This window comes from Monodon monoceros, unplaced genomic scaffold (genome assembly GCF_005190385.1).
Source record: "Monodon monoceros isolate NGI ecotype Baffin Bay Population unplaced genomic scaffold, NGI_Narwhal_1 Super_Scaffold_18, whole genome shotgun sequence".
NCBI classification, from domain to species: domain Eukaryota; kingdom Metazoa; phylum Chordata; class Mammalia; order Artiodactyla; family Monodontidae; genus Monodon; species Monodon monoceros.
Window position 1 is genome coordinate 56,286,933 of NW_021703774.1, and position 27,137 is coordinate 56,314,069.

Genomic DNA, 27,137 nt, shown 5'->3' on the forward strand with positions numbered 1-27,137 from the left:
GTAAATGCTCAGAGTGCTGTCTGGGACAACTCTGTCTTCTAAAATGAAACTTGAACCTTCCAGCAGCCTTCAAATGCACAGAAACCTTGGTTATCTTCCTCTAGCATTAGAAGCAGGTGGAGTTGGGAGACACTCAGGAATACCAGCGGTGGCCCTCCAGCCAGCCAGGGAAGGGCAGGGGGTGGCCTTCACTACTCAGATATGGTTTATAGCCGTGAAGGCAATGCTGTTGCAATGGGGGAACCAAAGCACTGTCCATCTATGCTGTGCATTTGACAATCCATTTAGGTAATCTTTTATTTATAGGAAAATCAGGAAAATGGCCAAAAGGAAAGCTAGAAAGCTGAAGAGTTTAAGTAAGCTTGCAAAGGGAGAAGGGGATTCTTGTACAACTCTAGTTTTTGTGACCTTGAATGTTTGGTTCCACAGGGTCATGATAGCATTTCTGGCTCCTTCCCATTTCCCTGAGCCGGTCAAACAGAACTGGTATGGTGTGCATGGGCCGAAGAAGATGGTCAAAGCCAGGCGTGGATCTGTCAGGAGCAGAGAGAACAGGTTGGGCTTTGCATCGATATAGGTCAGGAGTTCATCTATGCATGGGATATAATGGGATTGTAAAGCTTTGCAGTAACACAAGCCAAACCTTTATAAAAGGAAGATTGGGATAAAGGGGAAGACAAAAAGATTAAATAATGATAACCTTAGAGCAAGTAAAAGTGCCAGAAGTAAACAATGATGGTACAAAATTTGGACTGGCTTCTATATTCTTCCCTCCATGCCCATAGCTGTCTAATGGTCTTACAGTATTATTTAAATACAAGGTGGATTCCTTGAAAATATACTCTGTACGTATGGTGCTCCAAATGCTGATAATGGATCTCATATTACTTTAGTTCTGTTGTCAAATGATTAGCAATTTCTAGAAAAAAAGATTTTATATGATTTTACTATTCCTAAATCTTTCTAGAACTCAATTATTGCTTGATTTGTATAATGTGAAAACCCACAAAAATCATAGGGTGGATTTCCCTGTAATGCTGGTATTAATCCCTAATATCATTGACTGACCTATGTGACAGAAGCTTTTATATCACATAGTTCTAATTAATGATTTATGTTATACTGGAATTCCATAATGGATATCAGGTCGTATCCCAGGTTGAGGATGAAGAAGAGACCCCTAAAGTGCTTTTGGTATTTAGCACTTTGACAAGGGTAGAACAACACTGAAATTTGGAAATACATATGAATGAGAAAAGTGATGTTTCTTAAATGCAGTGATTTTAAAACTTTTTTATTCTGCCGCAGAGACCCCTTTTTTTTTTAAGTGAAAATTTATATCAAAGTCTGAAACAGATAAACGGTAAAACAGATAAAACCAGAGATGTTTTAGGATTAGGAGTCGGGAAGGGGCAAGTCTCCCTCTTCGCTGGCCATCTCCCTTCCATTATCCCTGGCCCTTGGTGGTAGCCAAAGAGCAGAGCACAAGTGGAGACCTCTCCTATAGAGAAGGTGTCAACAAGCTTATTATGCAAAAGGTTCTAGATGGTAAATACTTAAGGCTTTGAGGGCCATATTAGGGTCTCTACCTCAACTATTCAACTCTGCTGTTGTAATGCGAAAGCAGCCTTAGACAATTTGTAAATTAATGAGTGTGGCTGTGTTCTAATACTACTTTACTTATGTCACCGTGATTTGAATTTCATATAATTTCAACATATCAAAAAATCTTCTTTCCAATGATTTAAAATTGTAAACGAGAAAAATAGATGGTCGGTAGATTGCCTGGCCCATAGCCCTATTTTGACTCCTGCACTAGAGTAGTCATCTGAATAAAAACAATAGAGCCGAACACAGATTTTTTGAAATGAATGAATGAGCAGAACTTTCTGGTGTCAGAGCGGATAAACACAACAGCTTGCCTGCTGATTATGGATAAAGGTATAAAATAGTATCTGGTAGATGAGGATTAATTATATTTTGGTTTAGAATCTAAACTCCACGTGGTGCTAGATGACCATGGTCTAAAGTGATAGTCTGGGACATTAAAGCCTCAATTTCCCTTTCTCTTCTCTCTCCTTAAACAGGCCTAGTTTTTTTTTTTTTTCTTCTCTAAATCTCAGGTGCTTCTTTTTTCTCCAATGTAACTCTCACCTTTCTTTGCTATTGCTTTACCAGTTTTAGTTATGATTCAAAAAGAATGCATAGTACTTAACTTACCCACTGGGCTTGTTTTTTTTTTCTTGCATTAACTTCCTCTATCATGACGCTCGATGGTGGTAATTTATTAACACCTGTAAAGCAAAACAAGTAAAAAGTGCAATTTAACTTTAGGTTTCAGTGGTTACTTAGCAGGTAAAGATACTTTACCACGGATCATATTTTATTTTTAGTACCCTGCTAGTCATCTGTTCTTCTGGCAGAAATACTAGCAGCCTAAGTGGATGGCTGTGGTGATAAAGCCATCAGCTGAAGAGATAAGTGTCAGAACATCTCACTACTCATTTGATGTGATAGACCCTCACAACTGGCTTGACTGGATTTTGTCATTCAATTGATTGAACTTTTTAATTTTAATTGAACCAGTTGATTCAGGCAAAATAACAGGTAGACACAGCTGATATTTTTTGATCCATGATTTATCTTTTGTGCTGGTCACGACACAAATTCACTGTGATAGTGTAATTTGGTGAACAGTAGATGACTTTGCGTTGTTTTAGATAGAACCTGGGGGAGGCCTTGAAATTTCCAGTATCCAAAATAATATGGCAAACTGAACATATACGTCCTGCTATTGCTCATGCACTTGCCTTTCAGGACCTGAACAGCCCATCGAGCTTGCATTTCCCCTGTGGTTATCATGGAACCCAAGGGTTTGATGAGGCCAATAACAGCCAAGGTTGGCTTTTGCAGATGTGCAGGGAAGATGTACTTGTACAGTGATGCTTGGCCATCTTCAACTTTCACCACAGTCTCATGGAGGAAGGGGAAAGCAAAGGTGTATCCAGTGGCAAAGACAATGATATCAATGGGCTCTTCCTTTGGGGTGTTGTTAAATACAACAGAGTTTTCCTTCACCTCCTTTACGCTTGGCTTGATGAGCACTTTCCCAGTGATGATACGGCCTGGGAGCTCATTACTTAGCACAGGCTCTCTTAGTTGTGTCCTAGACATAAACACGGATGGGGAAGAGACCTGCCAGGGACCAGTCAGCCAGCCCTCTCTCCTCCTTCCCTTCTTCTCATTCTGGGACTCTCCCCTCCATTAGGCAGGAGGTGCCAGTCTTGGGAGAAGTTACCTCTGTGGGATCATGAATGACCAAGAAGGATGATGGGATATGCTTACCATTTATTAGAGTTTAGAAGCCTGAGGAGAAAACGACCAGAGCTTTCTCTAGCTCCTGCTTCTCTTATTGAATTTCAGCATTCAGCTATCACTGTCACTTTAGAGAGAGCTGAATGCTGAAGGACCACAAGGGAGACTGGGGACTTCTATATCTGCTGAGAACTGCCGGAAACTCTCTCCTCCTAGGAAGCAACTATACAAGGGAAACATGCATGTGTTTAAAAGGAATAAGGGCAGAATTATCTTTTTCTGCCTATGCCTTTGGAATCACAAAACAAACACTTAGCAAGATGATTTTAAGTAAGCCGAGCCATTTTTGGCTTATGGTGAATGCACAGAAAGAGACAATATGATAAAATGGAAGGAGCTTTGGAGCAGGAGGTAGTAAGGGTGGCCTTGTGTCCAAATGTTTATACTTAGAGCTTGGGAAAGTCATTGGGTCCCTGTAGGCTTTCTTTTATGCGTCTGTAAAATAGGGACACTAACATTTGCCATCCTTAGTTCATTGGGTGGGACGAAGAACATATGAAATAGTATATATTTTAGAACTTCGGAAATGATAAAGGATTAGCTAAATCTGAGAGAGAAGAGATTACAATTCCTCAGGCTCCTTTTATATATTCTAGGGTTTATGGGATTAAATAAAATTCTTTATAGCTGCCATTCAGGCTGTCATTCTAAAACTTATGGTAGAAAAAGCTCTGGTGAAAAGAGTTAAACCCCTAAGAGGCCTGGAGTTAAGAAATAGAAGAGGGTAGAAATAAAAAAGGAAGGAAAAAATGCAGGGAGAGAGCAAGGTATACGAGAGAAGGATGAAGAGAACCAGAGGAATGAAGTACATGTAGTAGGAAGGGGGCTGCCTGCATATCACTTGTGGCTTGGGTACCACCTGATCCCTGCTGGTGCAGAGTGGAATCTGGAGGAAGATCAGACAGGATCTCCAGGCTGTGGTGCCACCCTGGTAATGGAATGTCATTGTACAGATTCAATGAATGAGAAAGTAAAACCGTTGGTTCTTGTTAATGGGATAAGTCATGGGTTGTAACTGAAAGGACAAGACTGAAACCAAGGTCATCTTGACAAGGAGAAGGCACTGCCCTTACAGAGACATGGGGAAGGATTCAATTTTTCCAACACAGTGACACAGGCAAGTGTTTTGCTTTTGTCAGAAGAGTCATAGACAAATTATTCCCTTTTGATTGCTGCATCTGAGGTTTATGTAACTTGCCAAGGTCACAGAGCCCACTTAGTACTAAATGAGCTCCGGCAAGTGACTGAACTTCCCTAAGCCTTAGCATACCCACCATGAAAGGGAGATTATACTACTTACTTTAAAGGGCTGTTGACAATTGTGTATTACATAATTTCACTTACCAAGCAGTCAAAAACAGTTAGCTGTTATGATTAAGTAATTTGTATGAAATTTTCCTTCACCTTCAGTCATGTTGTCACATTATTGCCTGGTTTGGATATGCCACTGGAAAGATCGAGGCCCCTTCTCCCTAATAGCTCTCAGTAGACACTCCATATTTACCTGTCTTCTGGTATTAAGCCATAATTTTCACGATTGAACCAGCTGTTCATCCTTCTTGCTATCAACCAATTCACAACTGGAGTTGGGAGAGCATTTCTGAACATGTTCTGAAATCACATCACGAGCACCATGTCCCATGGGTAGCCTGAGTCAAAGACCTGGCTGATCACCCACGCCCAGGGGTGTTCAGTAACTGTAGTAAATGGTAAGCATATCCCATCATCCTTCTTGGTCATTCATGATCCCACAGAAGTAACTTCTCCCAAGACTGGCACCTCCTCCCTAATGGAGGGGAGAGTCCCAGAATGAAAAGAAGGGAAGGAGGAGGGAGGGCTGGCTGACTGGTCCCTGGTGCTGAGGAACACCTGGAAGCAATCAAACAGGTCACCCAGTTTGACACAGTGAACAGGGCTGGCTCTCTCAGAGATTCGAGAAGTTTTGTGAATTGACAGGCACCGAAAAGTCGGCCACCCTCAAAATACATCCCTGACAAGACATTTTTTGCTCCTCTAACCCCCACTTTAAAGTTATTCTTTTGAGATAATGGTTTGAATATCTAGGGTATTAAAATGCCTTAGAACATATTATTGAGCACTTTTTATCTGTCAGGCTCAGTGCTAGACACCATGGTGAATTATGTATTGACGTTGGCAGTAGTGAGTTTAGAATCTCATGTGAGAAGACAGTGAACAGGTGATAACAACTTTGTATGCTAATAATTGTAAACGAGAACAGGGCATGGATGCAATTGAAAGTTGCCTGCAAAGGGTTTTGACACAAACCATTGTTAGAACTGACAGTAAAATTCAGTAATACAACTAGTTTTGGTGGGTTTTTTTGTTTGTTTTTGTTCTTTTGACAGATTATCTGGCTACTTGAGTTTACCTGCTGACCGAGTTCACTAAGCTAATAGTTGTTCTGGTACCTATACAATAAGGAGTTGTCTGTATAACTGTTTAAAAATAAAAAAAAAATTAGTCAAAAATCTGTTGCTTTGCAGATACAAAACAACTGATTTAATATGTGGTTTTTCTCCCAACAAACTGGGGCATCCACAGCTGTGGGGTGACCACAGCTGCAGTGTTAGTGTTTTTTTTTTGTTGTTGTTGTTGTTTTTGCGGTACACGGGCCTCTCACTGTTGTGGCCTCTCTCCCGTTGCGGAGCACAGGCTCCGGACGCGCAGGCTCAGCGGCCATGGCTCACGGGCCCAGCCGCTCTGTGGCATGTGGGATCTTCCCGGACTGGGGCACGAACCCGTGTCCCCTGCATCGGCAGGTGGATTCTCAACCACTGCGCCACCAGCGAAGCCCCAGTGTTAGTGTTTTTATTATACATCTGTTTGACTTTATAACATGATGGAGCAGTATGGTGGCAAGAACTATGAGCACATCAGTGATTCTGACATTAGACATATCTGCACCTTCCTCTCTTTGTCATGATGCAGAATCGGATATGGCATTTCGGTAGATATGAATTATATCCTGAAGCAAGGGGAGTTTCTTTGTCGATATAGAAATGATGTGTGCCGAAGCATGTTTTCAGATTGAAGAAATTTCCAGTGGTTAGAGAAATAGAAATAGTAATATGTTACCCACATGTGGTGGTCATCATGGATAGGCCTGTGTTAATTTTTGCTTCAGAACCTCCTTTCACTTCCTTTAGGATAACTCCACCAAATTGCTGTCTTTTCAAGTCAATCAATTAGTCAGTCAATCAATCGAGTTCCTTTTTGAAAATTCCAGAAGGGAACACACTCCCAATTCTTTTTCTTCAGAGCTATTTCTACTCTTGCAATTATTGATCTAATGATTTATATTTATTTATTTGATATCTGTTTTCCCCATGAGTATATGCTCTGTGATAGAGGGAATCTTTTTTGATTGTTCTGTTTTCCAGTGTATCCCCCATGCCTGGCATAACATTCGGTATAGTGGAATTCAACAACTAATATTGATTTGTTGGCTGAATGGCTCTCAATGAGTTTATAGCATAGCTGGAAAGAAAATACATACCATAAAAGGTAGTTAGCAATACTAAGAATTAAAAGTGCCGACCGAGGAGTGTAAATTACAATTATTACATAAATTCATACTAGCGAGAGATCATTTTGTCTTGGGTTGAGGTATCTGGGAATGTAAATTAAATTGTAATAAAAGAGAAAAGGGCACTGCAGAAGGGAAGGGGTATGGTGTGAACAAGGAGGAAATTAGAGACTTGGGAACTGGAAAGGGCACAGAGTAGACCTGTCAGCGTGCAGTTGATGATCATGTGGGAAAATAGTGTGGGATAAAGTTAAAATGGAAGATTTGGACCAGATTATGGAGACCCCTATAATGCAGGGCTGATACATCTGCAAATTGTAATTTTTATTTTTTTAGGTAAGAGGGAGTTAGTTTTTTTTAACATGAGTGTCATAATGAGAGCAGTCTTTTCAGAGGATTTGCTTGTTGGTGGTTGGGGGGGTCTGGATGGATTGTCATGTGTGGGGGGATGGACTGGGGTAGGAGTGCAGGGACTCAGGGTAGAATTAGGAGCTGGGGCTTTGAATGGAAGAGACTAGGATTTGAGGACTGGCTCTGCCACCTGCTGGTGGTATGCCTTTAGGCGGGTTATTTAACTTCTCTAAGTCTCAGTTTCTTCATCTGTAGTCAAGGATACTAGTACCTACTTTGTGGCTTGTTTTGATAATTGGTTGAGGTAATGCAGTGAAGTATTTAGTGCCATTTTTGGCACAGAGTAAGCAAGCCCAATAAATATTGACTATTTCCATAATTATTATTAGGAGGACAACGCAATAGACTCAGTGGGAGGTGGTATGGACCTGATGAGGGTGGTGGCAATCAATAAGGAAAGGAAGGAGCAAATGGGAGATCTTAGCAAGAAAAATTGCCAGAATTTTCTGACCTATGGGACTGAGTAAGAAACAGATGTCCCCTGTAGCTCTTTTTGACTGGGAAAATGACAAAAATAGGAAGTCAGAGAAGTTGGATTTGGAAGAAAAATGACACCTGGAATTCACAGTAACATTTATGAACATTCAAGAAAAAAATACCTAAAAAAATATGTTTAGTGTATGTGTGTTTTAGGAATTTTTTTTCCTTTCATCAGTTATCATGGTGTCAAATACTGTTTGCCTGAGGCATGTGTCTTAAGATAAAGCTCCTCATTAGGTAACATCAAGAATGATACCTTCTTTGCCACGTGGCTGGCCTCCATAGCAATGTCTGTGCCAGAATTCCCCATTCCAATCACAAGAACTCTCTTGTCTCTAAATATATCTGGATGTTTATACTCTCAGCTAAGAAAATACTGGCCTTTAACAGTATTTATACCTATAGAAAAAAAAAGAAGTCAAATAGAAAATTTATAAGACTAGTGAATGAAACATACATGTTATTCAGTTAATAACATCCTTTTGACAGATGATTTAGGTTGTTTTCATAGCATACTCAATTTTAAGAAAATCTGAAACATGAATACATAATTATACAAGGTACAGAAATTAATGGGTGATTATTTAGTTAAAGGAAGTACTTCATCTCACTAGATAGGCCTCTAGTTTTACTTACTAGATGATTACTAAGTTAAAATATCATGGCACTATAAAAAAATTTTCCCCCCAAACCATTGTGGAGTTCAAGGTTTTGGAGCATAAGCCGCCCATTATCCTTGCTTTGCCCTGCAATAAACCTTTCTCTAATTTTAAAAAAAAAATCATGGCATAAAGACTTATTAAGCTAAAGTGTAAGAAGTCATTACCTTTCAAAGTTTGACAGAAATAAATGGGACAGAAATATTCTATTTACTAATATTTGATCTATATAGAACTTTTCACAAGCAAGGAGCAAGAGCAGAGAAGTTAAAGGGAACTATGAGTCAGTGCTTCCACTCTATTCAGCAAACTTTCTTGGATACCTGTTATGTTCCTGTCACTGTGCTAGATGACCTGGGAAATAAATAAAAATATGGTCCCTATTCGAAAAGATCCTTGTGGGTTCATCTTGGTGACTGACAGTAACTCAAGCTGGGTTTGCTGAGTCAGCCAGAGTTGGCTCAGAGAAAAAGGGATTCTGTTAGTTACACTGGGATTAGAGCTGCTGTTCCAGCTAGATATCTCAAACAGTTGATGCCAAATCTCATTGAAACATCAGATGTTTGGAGAGTTTTGGAAAATACTCAAGGTTGTGTAACACAATCAAAAGTAATATGTCTTGTACAAAGAAACTTTTTTTTTTTTTTTAAGAAAATGTGATAAGACATCTAGATTCTCAGGGGATGAGTATGGATGCTGTGGCACATAGCCTTACCAAGGCCTAGTAGCTCTTTACTTCATCTTAAATCATTAGAAATCTAACATGAATCTCAGTTAGAACCCAACCACAATCTAGATCATTTAGAATTTAACAATGACGCAACCAAGTTTAAGTATTAACTCAGCACAGGGACCCAATCTGGATCCAAGAACTGCCAGGAAGGGAGAGCCGGACAAGTTTAGTGAGAATAATAGAATTATCCCTGAATGTTAGATTATCTTAGATTCTCACTGGATCAGGCTGTTCTGGACCACAAATGGACAAAAATGAGACTCTGTAGCTGAGTCTTCTACCAGGCTAATACTTTCCCCACTTATATTACAGGAGAACAGAGCAAGAACTTTTATTAGGTGAAGTGGTTGTGTTAGTAAACACAGCTGAATGTATATGGTATCTGAATTAATAAAATTAGTTACCTTGGGAAGTTATATATTTATTCCAGCTGTAATACCTATTATTTTTACTAAGACATTTTGGAACACCTTTTATGGAATTGCCTCCAGAACTCATGACATGTACTTTTGAATAACTTCAATGAATTTAATTTTTGTAATGGTTAACAACTACCCTAGGGAGTATGTACAGAGCAAGCAAGTCTGCTGTGGGACAGAGAGGGAGATGGTGAGATTCCTTAACAATAATTTAGCCACGGATTTTAAGTGAGCAATTGGTAGTGGCTGGTAAGATGGATATCGAGAAGGACGGCAAGTACTGTAGAGTTCTTTTTGCTTGATTTGTGATGTATGCTATTGGGTAATGTGGTCCAAACCCCTCAGTTTCTAGGAAAGAAAACCGAGGCTTAGAAAGGTTAAGTGGAAAGCCCAGGATTATATAGCTTGTTAATTGTATAGCCTAGAATGTATACCTCCAGGGTCCCAAGCTCATCCTATTTAAACTGAGTACATTGACTCCATTGCTTTCAAGGTATGTTTTATCCTAATCTGACCTGACTTGAGTAACATCTGGGGGACAGATCCAGGATCATTGGAGGTACATGAGTTTGTTGTAAAATGAGTATTGCTATCACTCCAGGTCATATGTAGATGTGATTCCTTCACTGGACTCCTATAAAACTCTTTTCATTCTTTTCATGCAGGCTATGTGTTGTCTTATCCACCTCTGTATTCTTAGCATCTTGTGCAATATACTGTAGGTGCCGAATGAATGCAGTGTACTCTCTATGTCATGAAATTTTCCGGATTCTTGGAGTGATCCTGTACCAGGTACTCCTTCCTGGGAGTCTGGAGTACCTTGCCTGCTCAGGGATTTCTCTGTAGGCAAGAAAAGGGTCGGGTGGTAAGAGTTCATTGTTGAATGTGTTCAAGAAGAGGCTGTTGAGTCTTTCTCAGGGACGGTGAAGAGTTTTCTGCACCAGGAAGAAGACTGAACTGCATTCCAATTCAATGATTATAGTCTATGGCAGTTTTCAGGACATGCTTTATCTTAACTTGACCTGACTTGAGTAACCTCTGGGGGCAGACAAAGGATCATCAGAGGTACGTGGGTTAACTGTGAACCAAGCCTTGGGGTCACTACAAGTCATATTTAGATGATTCAGAGAAAAATTTCCTAAAGTTTTAACTTTTTGAATCCTTTACTGCAGATGAAATAAACCAAACCATTGAATTTTCTATTCCCTCTGAGTTGTAATCCAATAGAAATTTGACATAGATTACCATGAATCATGTTACAAAAGCCAGATAAAGAAACTGAGACATAAAGATGTCTTAACTTGCCTTCTAAGGCTCATGCCCCTACTGACTATTAATCCAGTGCCGTAAACCTCTGATCTAGGTAATTGCTATGACTCATAGAAACAAACAAAAATTAAGTTACTTTTTCCTTTATTCACTGATTGATCTCTGCGGCCTCTACACTCATCTTTGTCAATGCACCACTGCTGAGGCTCACAACTTGTCTAGGCCTCCCAAGTCTTAGAAGACTTTCTGAGTGCTGCCAGTCACTTAGGGAGGGACACTGAACTTTAGTGAAGCATAAAACTGCTTAGTAGTTATTCATTCTGCTCTTTGGTACTCATAAGTTGTTTGAAACAGATGAAAGCCAAAAACTGGCCAGATAGTGCTGGTTAGGGAAAAAACCCTCTTACCTCACAACTTAACTGTTTAATGGAGGAATCAATAGGAATTTATTTCCAGACCAATCCAGTGTAAGGATGGCTCCCATGAGACAAACTAAGGTCAGTTGCAGAAAAGCGTATACCTGGAAAGGAGTCCAGTGGCAAATATGGGTTAGTAAGAAAACTAGTGCAGACCATGACAGCGTCAAAGATGGCTGACTCTTGCTTCCCTTCATGCAGAGTGACTACCTCCCATTGGCCGGTAACAGAAAAAACTGGGCATTTTGTTACACTGGAGACTTTAGTCTGAAAAAAGAATCATAGACATGGTTAATAGTTTTCAAGGTTCCAGTAAGGGCCGCTGGCTGATGTGCCAATTGACATTTCAAGTGTTCTAGAGAACAGATGAAACATAATAAGCATAACCCTAGAAATCAAATTGGACTATCAGATTGATCATAATTTCCCGGATGGAAGTATTCTAAGCTTCGAGTTGTAGAGGGGTATTTAAGAGAGGTGGTGTGGTCCAGAATTTTTAAGTGATTTCCTCAAATTCTCACAGTGAGTGATAGAACCAAGATTATGACTTAGGTCTTTCTATGTTTTAAAAATTATTTTTCTGTTATGTATAGTTCTCATACACAACAGTTCCTTTACAACAGCTCCTTTAATAGAAACATGGATAATATTGAATATATAATTGAAAATATAAATTTGGTCCCAAGTATCTTAGTTTATGAAAGGTCTTATAGACTATGATGTTGAAGTTTTCCCAGATCTAGAGAACTACTGAAAAGTGCTAACTTTATGGCTGAATTTGTTGGGAGTTGTCTAAATTTCAAATACAGCTGATTCTTGAACAATATGGGTTTGAACTGCGGAGGTCCACTTATATGTAGACTTTTAAAAATAGTAAATATTACAATACAACAGGATTTGTAATTGGTTGAATCTGTGGATGTGGAACTGTGGATACAGAGGCACCTGGGAAATGGAGGAAATGGGAATTTTCCACTATACAGAGTTGGCGCCTCTAAACCCCCGTGTTGCTCCAGGGTCAACTGTGGTCTATTTTTGTTCTCATGGAGTACATGTATATCCATGGGTACTAGATTCTGATTCAGAAAATATATAAAAGAAATTTACAAGTCAAGTTTAAAAGCATAAATGAGCCACTGACCAAGAGACTTTGCTGCCTTGCTTTCCTCTTCAGTTTTCAAAGAAGACAGACTTCTCAAGTCCCTCCTAATGGTTCACTGTCTGGTTTATAATATTTGAAGTGCTTCTTGGGTTCTACATTTGTATTAGCAATTGTCTTTTTAAAATATAAACTTTCAGTTAATTAAAAAAACTTTCAAAATAAATTTATTTTTATCTTGAAAATAATGTGTTCATCATTGAAAATTTGGAATGTATAGAGAGGAAGGAAAAACAAAACCTCTTACAGACAGCTGCTTGTGTGTACTTTCTTAAGACTTTGGTGAACATCTAGTTTTTTAAAGTTATTTTAAAACAGGCTTGGGAAACAGGTAGTAAAGGAAATGCTTCAGATTTAGAAATTCTGATGCATTAAATATATTTTTTGTGGACTATATCCATTGACTATGGTAGTGTTTTATTCTGTCCCTTGGAAAATAAGGAAGTGGGGTGAAATATTCTTTGGACAACTGGAGTACCTTTATTTTTCTCCAGTTTTATTGAGATATAACTGACATATAACACCATATAAGTTTAAAGTGTACAACCTAATGATTTGACATATGTGTATATTGTAAAATGATTACCACAATAAGTTTAGTTAACATTCATCACTCCACATAGTTATCATTTTATTTTTTGTGATAAGAACGTTTAAGATCTACTCTCTTAGCAACTTTCAAATATACAATACAGTACTGTTAACTATAGTTACTATAGTGTATATTACATCCCCAGAATTCATTTATCTTATAACTGGAAGTCTATTACTTTTGACTACCTTCACCCATTTCCCTTCCCCATCCCCCATCTACTTCGGGCAGCCATCAATCTGTTCTCCGTTTCTATGAGTTTGTTTGGTTTTTTTTTTTTGATTCTACATATAAGTGAGATCATACAGAATTTGTCTTTCTCTGTCTGACTCATTCCACTTAGCATAATGCCCTCAAGGTTCATCCATGTGTTTGCAAGAGACAGGATTTTCTTCTTTATTTACCATGGCTGAATAATATTCCATTGTCCTATCTATCTATCTATCCATCATCTGTCACATTTTCTTTATCCATTTATCCATCAGTTGTTTCCATGGCTTGGCCATTGTAAATAATGCTGTAATAAACATGGAGGTGCAGATATCTCTTCGAGATAGTGACTTCATTTTGATCAGGAGTACTTTTAAGGTTGTGAATGTGAATCTTATATGGTACTTGTTTTGGTCAATCTTTCCATTCATGTTACTTTCTCTGTGTAATTCTCCAAGAATTCCTTACTATCCCCATCTCTGATAGGGAGGGTAATAGAAGGGAAACACATGGATTTTCATGTGTTTCTTGCAGAGGAAGGAAAAAAGGAAGAAAGAAAGAGGAGAAAGAGGATATATTTTTTTGCCTTTGTCCTTCTACCTACCTCCTGTCTCTGTCCTCTGAAATGGGAAGGGAGGTGGGTATGGCCAATGAGAAAATATCAAAGATTTTTCTATTCCCTAAGATACCTAGAAAAGATTTCCTTCAAATAGTGACATTCTCTTGTGTATAGGCCAGTGCACCCATCCATTCATATAAAGGGATAGTAAAAAGAGAGTACCCAGGAGCTGACAGGAAGTTCTCAATGTCCCTGTGTATAGGCATTTGGCCCAAACTGAAAATCTGGTTTGACAATTTTAAGGTCCATTTGGATACTTGGTTGTAAGCATTGCAAACTAAAAGTTTATACATACGAATCCTTAGACAAAGTATCTCCAGATTTACTTAGGGTGATTGTAAGTAAAAGGGGAAAAGGAATCCAGCCTGGTGTCAGCAATCTTGCCAGTTCATTATCTGATCTACAGAACCTAGGGTAGAGAGAGATAATAGAAAATAGGTAGGAAACACTTCCTGACTACTAACTGATGTTTTGTGCCTTTCTTACCTTGAATTGAATGCATTTCAGAAGGTTGAACTGGTTTGCATACATTTTGAGATATTCCAGGAATACAGAATTTGGCACATAGTTTGGATAATTTTCTGGGAATGGAAAGTCTGGGTAACAAGACATCTCCTTGCAGCTGTTGGAAACCACAGACTTGTAGAGGCTGGCTCTGCCTTCTTCAACATGTTCCTGTACAAACAGTGCATGCACATGAGTGTGTATGCATGTGTGCATGTGCACGCACACACATGAAATGGATGTTAATTTTTAGACGTTGAACCATACAATTTACGTATGCTACCTGCTACTTTCTAATGGAATTTGCTATCCTTACTTGAAAGATGATGAATATTGGACCCCACTATGAATATCATAATCAGAATTACAATTTCATTTATTACATGCTAACAAACCTGGGATAAACTCACCTGTCCAGATTCACACAGCATCACTGCAAAATACAGGAGAATATGGAAATACACCAGAGCCAGGAAGTAGTATCTAGATGATGAATGATTGCTTTGGTTTCATGAGGTATTGTTGAAAGGATTATGGAGAAAGGGGGTTCAGATTATGAAGGATTTTGTATCTGAAGTTAAGGAATTTGAATTTCATAGAAATTCATGGAAGTGATTCATATTAAATTTTGAAAAGATAATTCTGGTTCTACAAGAGATAACTTAGAGGGATCTGGAAAGGAAGGAAATGAGGCTAGTTAAGAACCTGAAACACAAATCCGTGCGATTGCCAATGAGGGCCTGAGCAAAGGCAGTGGCAGTTGAAACTGAGAGAGATGGGATTTGTTAGGTAGCAGAAAGGTAGAATGCGTTGGATTGTGAAATTGTTTGGATTTAAGGTTTGGGAGAGGAAGCAGGTCAAAGGTTTCCAGATTGGACAACTGTGAGCATGGCAAAACACTAAACAATTTCCCACTCCAGTTTTGACTTGGGTAACTAGCAAATAGCAACATCTCAGACAACTACTACAAGGTTGAACAGTGGGCAGTTTTAGTTATTCATTTAGGTATGTACATTGCCTCTGTCTTTTAGATGTATTATAAAGAATTGTTCTAATTTCATTGGGAAAGTCCTTAGTATTTTAATATTGTTTACCATCTTGTATATGTATAGTTCTTTTTTCCTGTGAAACAAAAATTATTATATTTGTGTGAACAAGTAGAAACGTGAACTTAAACCTCACATATGGAGAGGACTTTGTTCCCTCAAAAGGTTTGAGTCTAGATCTGCATGAAATATGTAGTGATAACAAAATAAAATTATAAACATACCTGTGTAGTTTGAATTAATGATACCGACCTCATCAACTGATGAGTTCACCTTATCTTTCTTATTTGTGACTCCACATCTGACAGTCCCATTTATCCAGAATAAATCTAGAAAACTGGAATCTAAATGGCTTCTGAGAAAGATGACTATTTAAATCCTGATCTTTCATTCTGTAGGAAGATCTAAAGCAGTGCTACTCAAAGATGTAGGGACTTCCCTGGTGGCGCAGTGGTTAAGACTCTGAGCTCCCCATGCAGGGGGCCTCTGTTTGATCCCTGGTCAGGGAACTAGATCCCACATACATGCCACAACTACAACTAAGAGTTCACATGTCTCAACTAAGACCCAGCACAACCAAATTAAAAAAAAAAATTAAAAAAAAAAAAAAGCAAAGATGTAGTCAGCAGAGCCAGACAAATATGAACTTTTTACTACCAGTCTATGACAATATAAGTACAGAAGGTGAGAGTAAGCTTCTAGAAACTTTTATAGCTATAATTTGACATCGCTCAGTATCCAGGCATGTGGACTCCTTCGTGATAAACGGGACATAGATCAGTATTGGTTTTGTCTAAGTCACGTGATGAGTTGTGTGGGATTTGAACTGAGTAATGCGGGTAAGTAATGCGGGTAAGACTACATTACAGTGTACGACTTTTTTTTTAACTTAATTAAAAAAAAATTATTTATTTATTTATTTTTGGCTGTGTGGGCCTTCATTGCTGCATGTGGCCTTTCTCTAGTTGCGGTGAGTGGGCTTCTCATTGTGGTGGTTTCTCTTGTTGCGGAACACGGGCTCTAGGTGCATGGGCTTCAGTAGTTGTGGCACACAGGCTCAGTAGTTGTGGCTCGTGGGCTCTAGAGCACAGAGTCAGCAGTTGTGATACATGGGCTTAGTTGCTCCGTGGCACGTGGGATCTTACGGACCAGGGCTCAAACCCATGTCCCCTGCATTGGCAGGCGGATTCTTAACCACTGCACCACCAGGGAAGTCCCCAATGTGTAACATTTTAAGGTTAGTTTGAAAACTGTTTTCCAAAAGTGCATAAAAGCTATAATTATTTTCTTTCATTGAAAGGTAATTGATATTCGCTTATAATTTTACAGAATAAATGATCAGAACTGACTACTGATAAAGGACTGAAGTTAAATTTAAAAAATACAGCACTACTTGCTTCATTTTGGATAGCAGTTAAAAAAATGAATACCCTGAGCTTGCTGAGGTTTCTTTAAAATCTTTTCTTCCATTCCATTCTCATATTCTGTGAGCCTCATTTCTCTACTATGTGTGTTGTTAAGCAAAATTTAGAAACAGTTTAGATATATGTTATCTCTTGGGAGGAGTGCTCTCATCCATCCAGCCCAGATTAGATAAAATGACAAACAAGAAGCAAGCTTAATTATCGCATTATAAACCTTAAGTATTAATATGTACAGTGTGTAGTGAAAGTGTGCCTACAGGTGTTTAATATGGAGAACTGATATTTCACACATATGGTTTTGTTTAGCAAAAAGCTACAAGTGTAATAGTGATTCTCTATAGTAATTGCCTTGTGCACACTTTCAAAGAAGTTTAAATTTATGTTTTGAAATTTTTCTTTGTTTCATTTTCACCTTTCTAATAGTTCATTTTATTATATTTTACAAATATGATTGTCTATAATTTCTTGGAAATTAAAACAAACCCGATTCTTCTCCACAGTTTGAGAAGCACAGCTCTCTAGATTTGTCCTTCTAAATCTTGTTAAGAATTGCTCGGGGAATCTTATTAACATGTAGATGCTGACTTATTGGTCTGGGTGAGCCTGCGATTCTGTATTTCTCACAAGCTCCCATGCAGATGCTGCTGGGTCACGGACCACGCTTTGAATAACAAGACTTTAGAGCTGTCTTGCCGATAGGAATGTGATGCAGGCCACACATGCACTTTAAAAATTTCCAATAGCCACACTAAAAAAGGTAAAAAGGAACAGATGAAATTAATTTTAATGGTGTATTTTATTTTACTCAATATATCCAAAATTTTATAGTTTCAACGTGTAATCAATATAAAAATTATTAATGATGTATTAAAACTTTTTTCTTATATTAAGTCTTCTAAATCTAGTATATATTTTACACATCTGAATCCAAATGCTAAATTTTCACTGGAAAAAGTGGATTTACATATCCAAATTGTTAACAAATACACTTAAAAATTCTCCAATAACTGAATTGAGTATTGGTTTTAAAATTAAAATGAATTAAAACTAAATTAAATAAAAAATTCAGTTCCTTATTCGTATCAACGGCATTCCACAGTTACATGTGGTTGGTGGCTACCTTATTGGACAACACAGATTTAGAACATCCTTAAACTTGAAGCCAGGTATTAGAACTAAATTTAGTGCTGGTTTGGTGTAGTTAAAAGTGATCAAGTTTCCTCTGGGCTATAGGAAAAAGAGAATGGGAATAGCTCTAAAGAGCTGTAATATTGAGAAGCTGAGAGCAAACAGAAGGGGAAGAAACTATAGTAAAAGGAGAAAAACATCAGTTATAAACATTCTCGGGTCAGTTTGTGTATGACCAAAGCTCCCTCACTTTTCTCTGGCATCTGAGAGCATCACATTGTAAATAATACTTTGTTAAAAGCACCAATTTCTAGTTAACAACAATAAAAGGCTAAATTTGGAATACATACTGTTAGAAGGGGGGTAGAGACGTGCATAATATCATGTTGTAAAGATTTCCATAAAAGTAGTTCAAAAAAATTTAAAACATTTTATAATGGCATGTTTAAAAATCAAAGAGTAGTAGAGACTCATTGGAATTGGATAAGTCAGGGAACCATGGGGACCTTAAAACAAATGAACCCACAAACAAATATAGAAAAGAAAAAAAACAACAACTCTGCTGCGCAAAATTTTGGAAAATAATTGTAAAGGCAGGAAGAAGAAAACCTTCCAGGAAACGCTGAAGCCTAATGTGAAGTAATGTATCACAGATGCCAGCTGAGGAGAAACTGTAGCTGAGTATGGAAACCTGGCCTTTAGGATGGAATCCAACACCACTTTGCTCTGTCTCTCTTTCCTCCCACTGATTGTTTCTCCTGGTAAAATACAAGGTCTGGAGTGTTTCAGATATATACAGAGAGTACGAGTCCGTGCCACTCCTGAATGGGGTTTGCAGGTCCTAAGCCCTCCCCTCCAGTGTTTGCCTCAGTGAACAAACTGCCCCAGTGATTCTCAGGCCCTGCTGGGACCCCCGGCTGCAGGCACTCTTGTCATTGTCTCTGTGTGTGTGCCAATTACCCTCTCTGTGGCAGTCTGCATGTGGAAGCACATTTTTCCTGAGAATTGATGGGGGCACTTAGGGGAAAGGTTTTTGTCTTGAAGGTAAAACTGAATGAGAGGGGAAGGGAGATGGATTGTACAGAGGGGAAAAATAATAAAGGCAAGAATGGAGGGGTTTCTGGCTTCCTGGTCCACTTGGTCCTGCAATACAATGGGAAAGACGTCATATTCACTAGCATACTTCATGGGATTCCATGGACAGTCCAGGATTTACCTGCGTTTATTCCTGAGCTGTGGCACAGACTCTGGAAATGCATGGAGTATAGTTCTTGTCAGCACAGACCGCGGAGTCAGACAGCCTGGGTTCATATTCAAGCTCTACATTTTTAGCTGGGTGACCGTGGGAATTTTCTTAACCTCTCTGTGTCTCAGTTCCCTCTTCTATAAATAGGAATAACAATACTACATAACCCCTAGGATAAAATGAAATGATAGTTCTAATGCACTTAGAATAGTGCCTGGTAAGCTCTCAAAAAATGTTAACTGTTATTTGTAATATTCTTCTTCTAAAATTACCGTGGAAATTTACTTTCTCAAGCTTTGTGTCCTCCAGAGAGGATTATAGGCAACGGGAAGAAACCTTTGTCAGGTCAGAGGTTTCTCCTTTCTCATTTAAAAAATAGATATAAAATGATAATAAAAGTCACTCCTATATAGATACATAGAGACATTCTCTCAATGCACTACATTCACAGCTCTTGTTCTTTTTTTTTTGGCTGCGTTGGGTCTTTGTTGCTGTGTGCAGGCTTTCTCTAGTTGTGGCGAGTGGGGGCTACTTTTCATCGTGGTGCACGGGCTTCTCATTGTGGTGGCTTCCCTTGTTGTGGAGCCCGGGCTCTAGGCACGTGGGCTTCAGTAGTTGCAGCACGCAGGGCTTAGTAGTTGTGGCGCACGGGCTTTGTTGCTCCGTGGCATGTGGGATCTTCCTGGACCAGGGCTCGAACCCATGTCCCCTGCATTGGCAGGTGGATTCTTAACCACCGTGCCACCAGGGAAGTTCAGCTCTTGTTCTTAAGAACAATTACTTCCTTCTTTTCTTCTCCTTTGAACAGCCGGAACACATTTTACTTTGTCACTTCCTCTCCCTATGGAGAGTCAGGCTGTCTACAATCTGTCCAGAGTCTGTAGATCTGTGTTCAGATCTACAGCACAGGGGAACTGTGGAAACCTCAGAGGAGATTTGAGGAACCCCCAAGAGGTTAGGGGCCTGTGAGGTATATCCCCTCCAAGATAATATGAATTCGATAAATGTTTGTTTAATATATGAATAAAAGGAAAGCTACTAAGATTACTGAACTTTTAGAAATAAGACTTTTTAGAAGAAGTAAAATGGTACCCAATTAACAAATCATTTCAGCCCCTGTAAGAATCAGGCTTAACGTGCCTAAAGAAGAAATAGCTGAAGAAGAATTCCTTAGTGATTTAAGGGGGTGAAGTGTTACACTTCGTCATTGCCCTCACTGAATCTAAAAATATGCGGTGCATGAAGCGCATAGTAGGTGCTCAATAAATGTGGAATAAGTGAAAGGTTACATGTGCAGAAGAAAAGACCTCGATGCGCGTAAGGGAGCACGTCATTCCAGGGAGGGTTATTGTTACAGAGATGTGATGGGTGAAGCAGAATGTGTTTCTATCAGCGTAGTATAATTACTTCTAGAGGATGTCAGTGTGGTTCTACATTAAGGCTGTTTCTCAAGGCTCCTTCCTATACTAAAATTCTCTAAGAGTAATATTAGTTATGAGTGACAGAACAATTCCTGACATTTTATTTCTTCAGGTATTCCTCTACAATCGAGATAATCAGCCAATATCATTACTGTTTGTTCTAAGCCTCCCTTTCCTCTCACGAGCCTGAGAGAGTTGGTTGTGGAACAGATGTTCCACACTTAACCTCCTGCTGCCACTTGAGTTGGTGGTCACAGGTGGGTTCTTTATCAATGTATCCCTTTTCTTTTTAAACGATGCCAACCCCTCCCCCGCCCCAATGAAGGATGGACTTTCTTTTCCATTGCAACCTTTGTCTGCTTCCTCTCATTTTAAGACTGTGGTCTGGAAGAGGCCAGAGTTTTGCCCGTGTGAGTATCGAATTAAGTGCAGTAGTTTATAATCTCTGTAACGTTGGGGGAATCTCTCTATTTGTAAATGGAAACCTTCTCTGTATGTGTTTTATTGGGTTTCTGCAGTTTGCCTGTGTATTTTTGCATTATGGCCCCTTTCACCCAGAACAGGCACTAAGGATCCCCCTTGTACATTTTCTGGTAAGCACAGCCCTTGCCTGAGCAGACTCTGTAATTCTGCAGGTTTTGAATGGGCCACTTGCTTTGATTGCAAAGACACCTCTAACAGTCTTTCATGGTGTGTGTGTGCATGCGTGCATGTGTGTGTGTTTGTGTGTGTGTATCTGCTGGGGTAGAAGGGGGAAGGGATGTCTCTAGAAAGACCCAGGAGAGTCATAGCATTTTAGATCTGGAAGTCCCCTTTAAGGTCACTTAGTTTAGAGATTTTCAATCAGGCTTTAGAGGAATCTCAAGGTAGTACAGAGGTGCCTTAAAGAGGCTGCTGTGTCAAGAGAGGGCTGCTGAATGAAGGTGGCGATGGTTTTCCCTGCCTCCCAGGACCTAGTAATTTAGCTCTTGTCTATTTTTTAAACTGACTCTGCGTTCTTACTTTACAGATGAGGTAATGGGGACTGAAACAAGTTGTTAACTGGGTACCATTTTACTTAGGCTACTGCTGGGTCACCCTCTTTCTCATCCTTTTGATGTCCTATCACGTGCCTCACAAGGGCCTCTATTTTTCTTTTTCCTTCCCCTTCTGTCTCTGAGAAAAGTGTGCGTCTCCACTTTTCCGAGGCAGATCCTTCCACTTGGGCCTGCAATTCCACTTCTTCCTTTTTTTGCCAGGATCTTGTCTCAATTTGGGCTTACATATTCAATCATTTCCTATCATCCAGATATTTTCTCTTTACCTGTAAACATATATGGGTCTTCCTATCATGCAAACAAAACAAACACAACAACACAAAGACATCTTAACTCTGCTCATCATCCATTGCTTTCTAAATTGAGTACGAATCCCTTGCCCAAACATTCAGCCACTGTCCTCCCCTTTCATTATTTCTCTTACAAGCACCACACACACCAATAAGCTCTTTTTATTTTCCAAGCATGCCCAGTACTTTTTCTTTACGGTTTCCTCCCTGGCATCTCCCACTCAATCTCATTTGCCTGTTGAAATCCTTCAAAGTCCACCACACACCATCTCCTCCATGAAGCCTTTCTTGGCTTCCCTCAAGTGAATGTAATCCTGACCTCACTTAAATACCCATAGCATCGTTTCTGACTTACAAGATCCTGCCCTTTTCCCATCAGACTGACAGCTCCCTGAGGCAGGATGACTGTTTCTCATTTTCGTGTCCGTCACAGCTCTTTGTGCATAGGTGTTTGACCTGCCCAATCACACAGCCAGTTGGGCACAGCTGTATCTAGAACTCATTTCTCTTGATTCTTACATTAATAGTTTTTGTGTGTGTGTGTGTTAATAATTGGGTATCTGTGATTTATATTAGGAGCATTTTTGTCTGGTATGCCAAGGACTCTGGGCTTACTTTTTGCTTTGATTGAGATTACTTTAACCAAGTAACTCTACTCTGGCAGTTTTATCCTGGAAGCTAACCCTCAACCCCAATGGAGTAGTAGTACTTATCTGGAATACTGTGTTAAGAAGGATTCTGAGGCTCATTAGGGGAAGGGTATAGTGTTTGATTAGCAATGTTTTCAGTGGGCATGAGAGGCTAGAGTTATGGCATTTGTGTCAGGTTTCTGCTCCCCTTTTGGAATGTATGTGGTTTGAATCATGGGAATCATGTTCTTTTTTCCCTAGGCCCCTTGGGGAGGTCTCTGTGCATTGACGGTCACATTTGGTGGTTGGACACATTTCAAGATATGCAGTTCTTCTTTATGTGAGCCAAGCTGGTCTATGCTGGGACTAAACTAGGAACTTTGGCCTCTCTGGAGCTTTGCTCACTGAATTAGAAAATAATTACTTTATTCCTGTTCCAAGTTCTACCCTTCTATAATAAGGGAATGCTAAGTGTTGCTTTCTCTCAGTCTCTTAGGACTCTGAGGCCAGGATATCTGACACCTCGCTCCTTTTCATTCTTCCTGACTGCTTTCTCCTTAGCACATTTAAAGCTCACGGGATATGTTCCTGCTCTCCTGAGAAGAAGGGAAAATAGGAGGTTTGGGGAGATCTGATGCAAATGACTCCCTGGCTGAGCCGTGGAGCTCACAGGGTTTCAGTGGCCTCCAGCAGGGCCCCTGTGGTTTCCCTGGACCCCAGGCCGGTCAAGGGTGGTCTTTATAGTTGCCTTTCCTCCTACCTCACCCCTTTTCCCTCTCCAATGCATACTGTAGTCCTGAGAATATTATTATTTTTTTTGCTCAGGCAACAAAAAAGTCTCCAGACTCCTCACATCCTTCACTTCTGATTGTTCTTGACATGGATTGGAATTGCCTGGACAACAAGACCTTGAGTATAGGACTCATCCTACACTGAGTCTTGTGTCGCTTTACTTCAGATAGAGCAGAGCTGGAAAAAGAAGCATGTATAAGCAGCTCAGTCTTTCAGGCAGAGGCAGAAATTCCTGTGCTGTGTTTATACCATTGCCCCCAACACTCGAGTCTCTTGCTTCTGACCCCCAGGTTCTGCTCCTGCCCTGCTTGTCCTGAGTTTTCCTGGCTTGTCCCAGCCACCCCATCCTCTTCTACCCTTCATAGGCATCTTTATTCCTCTTGGCCCCGGATGAAGTTTGCAAGGTGGCTGATGCACCTCCCACCCAAATTCAGGCTATTCCCTGCTTCTTTTTTTAAATCATTTTCAATGGCCCTTTCTGTCCCCCTGTTCAGCAGATGTTCTGGCGCCTATGGGCGCCAGCCCTTGTGGAAGAAATTCAATCTCTTTTTGCGCCAGTCCAGCCCTTTTCCAACAGACACACAACAAAGCTGTCGAAGCCCCACTTACGGTGAATCTCCACAGCCCCCCAAGGTCGTCGCTCCTCTCGAAGCAGGTGGGCTCTAGTCCTTCTTCCGGACAGCGCTTGATGGAGGCCAGGCCACTGACCCCAGCTCCTACAGTTGCAACTTGCTTGGCCATGCTCTCCCGCATGGGGACAATGAAGCAGAACCTTTTATTCACAAGTGAAAGCCCCACCCCATCCTTGGCTGCTCTAGCAAATCAGGAAAAAGAATTTGAAAGATTAAGGGATTTGCTCCTTTCTAATCCTCTGTAGCTGGTTTCTGGTGTTGTGAATGTGAGAAGAGAAGTGTTCAGGTCACTGGTTTAACCCTGTGCTTGGTATGTTCCCACCCCCTCACTCGGAGCTGGTTCTAAATTATAGTATGACTGTTGTCAAGACTGTAGCTTTTGGCAGAGTGGCTGAAATCGGATCCTTTAGTGGATGGAGTTTTGCATTCGGGACTGTGCTGCTACCTCTAGCCTCCCTCCACTCCCCGTAGAGTGGAACAGAGCAGCAGACCAGGAAATGATCACCTTGTCAAACGTGGTGTTTCATAAACATATGAAGCTGAAGCTCAGATTGGTGTAGTGTCGTGACACAAGGCCTCACAGCAGCTGGTGGAGCGGAGTTGGGATGAGGAACGAAGACACCACGACCACCACAGGTGCTGCTGCAGCACTGCCCGGGCCAGTCCCAGCCCCTAGCATCCTGCCAGGGCTCCGGCTGTGCTGTCCATCCTTCTACCTGCTGCCAGTGCTTGGTCACCAGTGGAAGAGAGAGGGTGTGTGGTGGAAACGTAGGCATGGAGAATCATCCCTCCTCTCTCCATCGGATCCTGATTCACTTCTAGGAAGCCATTGTGTCATCATTGAGGGAGGATTGTCTGCTCCTGGCCATGAGTTAACGTGAATTTGTGAGAATGCTGAGAGGCAATAGAGTGTATTGGTTAAGCGACCAGACTCTGGACCAGATTCCCTAGGTTAAAGCTCAGTTCTGTCAGTTACCTCTCTGTGATCTTGGGCAAGTTATTTAACTCCTCTGTGCATTATAAAAATGGAGAAAATAGTAGGAGTTTCCTTGCAGTGTTTTGTGAGAATCAAGTGAATCAACACATGACAGTTGGCTTAGCAGTGCTCCTGGCACTTAGAAAATGCTCGATAAATAGAAGCTATTGTTAACTATAAAAACATTTCCCCAAATTGGCTTCCTCTTCTGCTTTTCCCATCAATGAGCCTCTGATCTTTTAATTCCTGTAGCACTTAGGTCAATATGTACACCTTTAACACTATACCATGTGATTTTAGGTGTTGTTCTCAAATATTTTTTTGTGAAAAATTTTCTCTCCCCAAGTTAGTAAGTTTTTAAACCACATGGGTCACAGAGTAGATGCAAAAGCTACCCCAAAGACATTTTTTCTCTGAACATTTGCATTTTCTTGTTTCACAGATGAGCTGTCTCCACAAAACTGAATATACATCTTTTGATTTTCAGGATTGGGAAACAGAGAAGTAGTTCGACTATAGAGACTTCATCTGCTTTGTTCTCTGCTGTGGCCCCAGTGTCTAGGGCTGCACTTGGAACATAATGTAACTGATGCTCAACACCCATAAATATTTCTTGAATGAAATGAAAAGGTTCATTTTTTTCAGGTGTCATGTAAAGGTGTTATAGAGTCAGGTGCTTCCCTGTGGCAACTGGATCTTACTTACTAGGGAAAAGCTAGTAGCCTCCCTTTGCGAGAAGTCATGCTCTGGATCCTGGTAGAATTGACTTGGGCTCCTTTGTAAAAGAGGATATCTGTACTGACTCTTACTCCAAAGGCCTGATGCAGTACCGTATATATTTGCCTTTAAACATTTGAAGAATCATCATGGACAGAAAGATTAGAATTATGGCCAATCATGGAATCGAAGATGTTATATTCAGGCAAATTTTAGGTCAATTTAAGCACTTTCCAGCATTTCAAGCTCTGATTTTTACAGGCAGAGTCTGTATGATGATTTTTTTGGAGATTTTGTAAGTAGGAAATTAACAGGTTATATAGAAAGGGGAATCAAATGCCCTATAGGGTCTTATCAAACCATATTCTGTGATTCATCTTCTGGTTAATTAGCCTTCAGACACCTAATGAAGGGCTTCTATGTTGCTAAGCCCTAGGCAAGGTAACAAGGGAACAAAAGATGAATTAGGCATGATGCCTTCTTTATGGTAGCTATCATTTGAGTGGGGAAGTAAGATTTGAAAATAGATAACAATATTCTGTGTCAAGTGCTAACACAGAGATATGTCTCATGTACACTTTGCAGTAAGAGCATGAAGAAAGAGGTGCTAATTCTGACATTGGGGTGGTAGGAAGGCAACACAGAGGTATACTATTTGCTCCAGGTTTTTTTTTTTTTTAAATCACTCATTTTATTTATTTATTTATTTTAAATTAATTATTTTATTTTTGGCTGCATTGGGTCTTTGTTGCTGCGTGTGGGCTTTCTCTAGTTGCGGCGAGAGGTGGCTGCTCTTTTTTTTTTTTTAAAACATCTTTATTGGAGTATAATTGCTTACAATGGTGTGTTAGTTTCTGCTGTATAACAAAGTGAATCAGTTATACATATACACATATCCCCATATCTCTTCCCTCTTGCGTCTCCCTCCCTCCCATCCTCCCTATCCCACCCCTCTAGGTGGTCACAAAGCACCGAGCTGATCTCCCTGTGCTATGAGGCTGCTTCCCACTAGCTATCTATTTTACATTTGGTAGTGTATATATGTCCATGCCACTGTCTCACTTTGTCCCAGCTTACCCTTCCCTCTCCCCATATCCTCAAGTCCATTCTGTAGTAGGTCTGCGTCTTTATATCCGTCCTGCCCCTAGGTTCTTCATGACCACTTTTTTTTTTTTATAGATTCCATATATATGTGTTAGTATACGGTATTTGTTTTTCTCTTTCTGACTTACTTCACTCTGTATGACAGACTCTAGGTCCATCCACCTCACTGCAAATAACTCAATTTTGTTTCTTTTTATGGTTGAGTAATATTCCATTGTATATATGTGCCACATCTTCTTTATCCATTCATCTGTCGAGGGACACTTAGGTTGTTTCCATGTCCTGGTTATTGTAAACAGAGC

General features: G+C 40.0%; 1 protein-coding gene across 1 annotated transcript; it reads right to left on the reverse strand.

Annotated features, from left to right (window-relative positions):
- Positions 1–300: 300 nt before the first annotated feature.
- FMO1 (flavin containing dimethylaniline monoxygenase 1) lies at positions 301–24,159 on the reverse strand. The gene is given in 8 exon segments (XM_029230534.1): positions 301–644; positions 2,223–2,294; positions 2,811–3,166; positions 4,880–5,057; positions 8,045–8,212; positions 11,414–11,576; positions 14,376–14,564; positions 24,016–24,159. Coding segments are annotated over 8 exon segments (1,614 nt in total).
- Between the last annotated feature and the right edge of the window lie 2,978 nt (positions 24,160–27,137).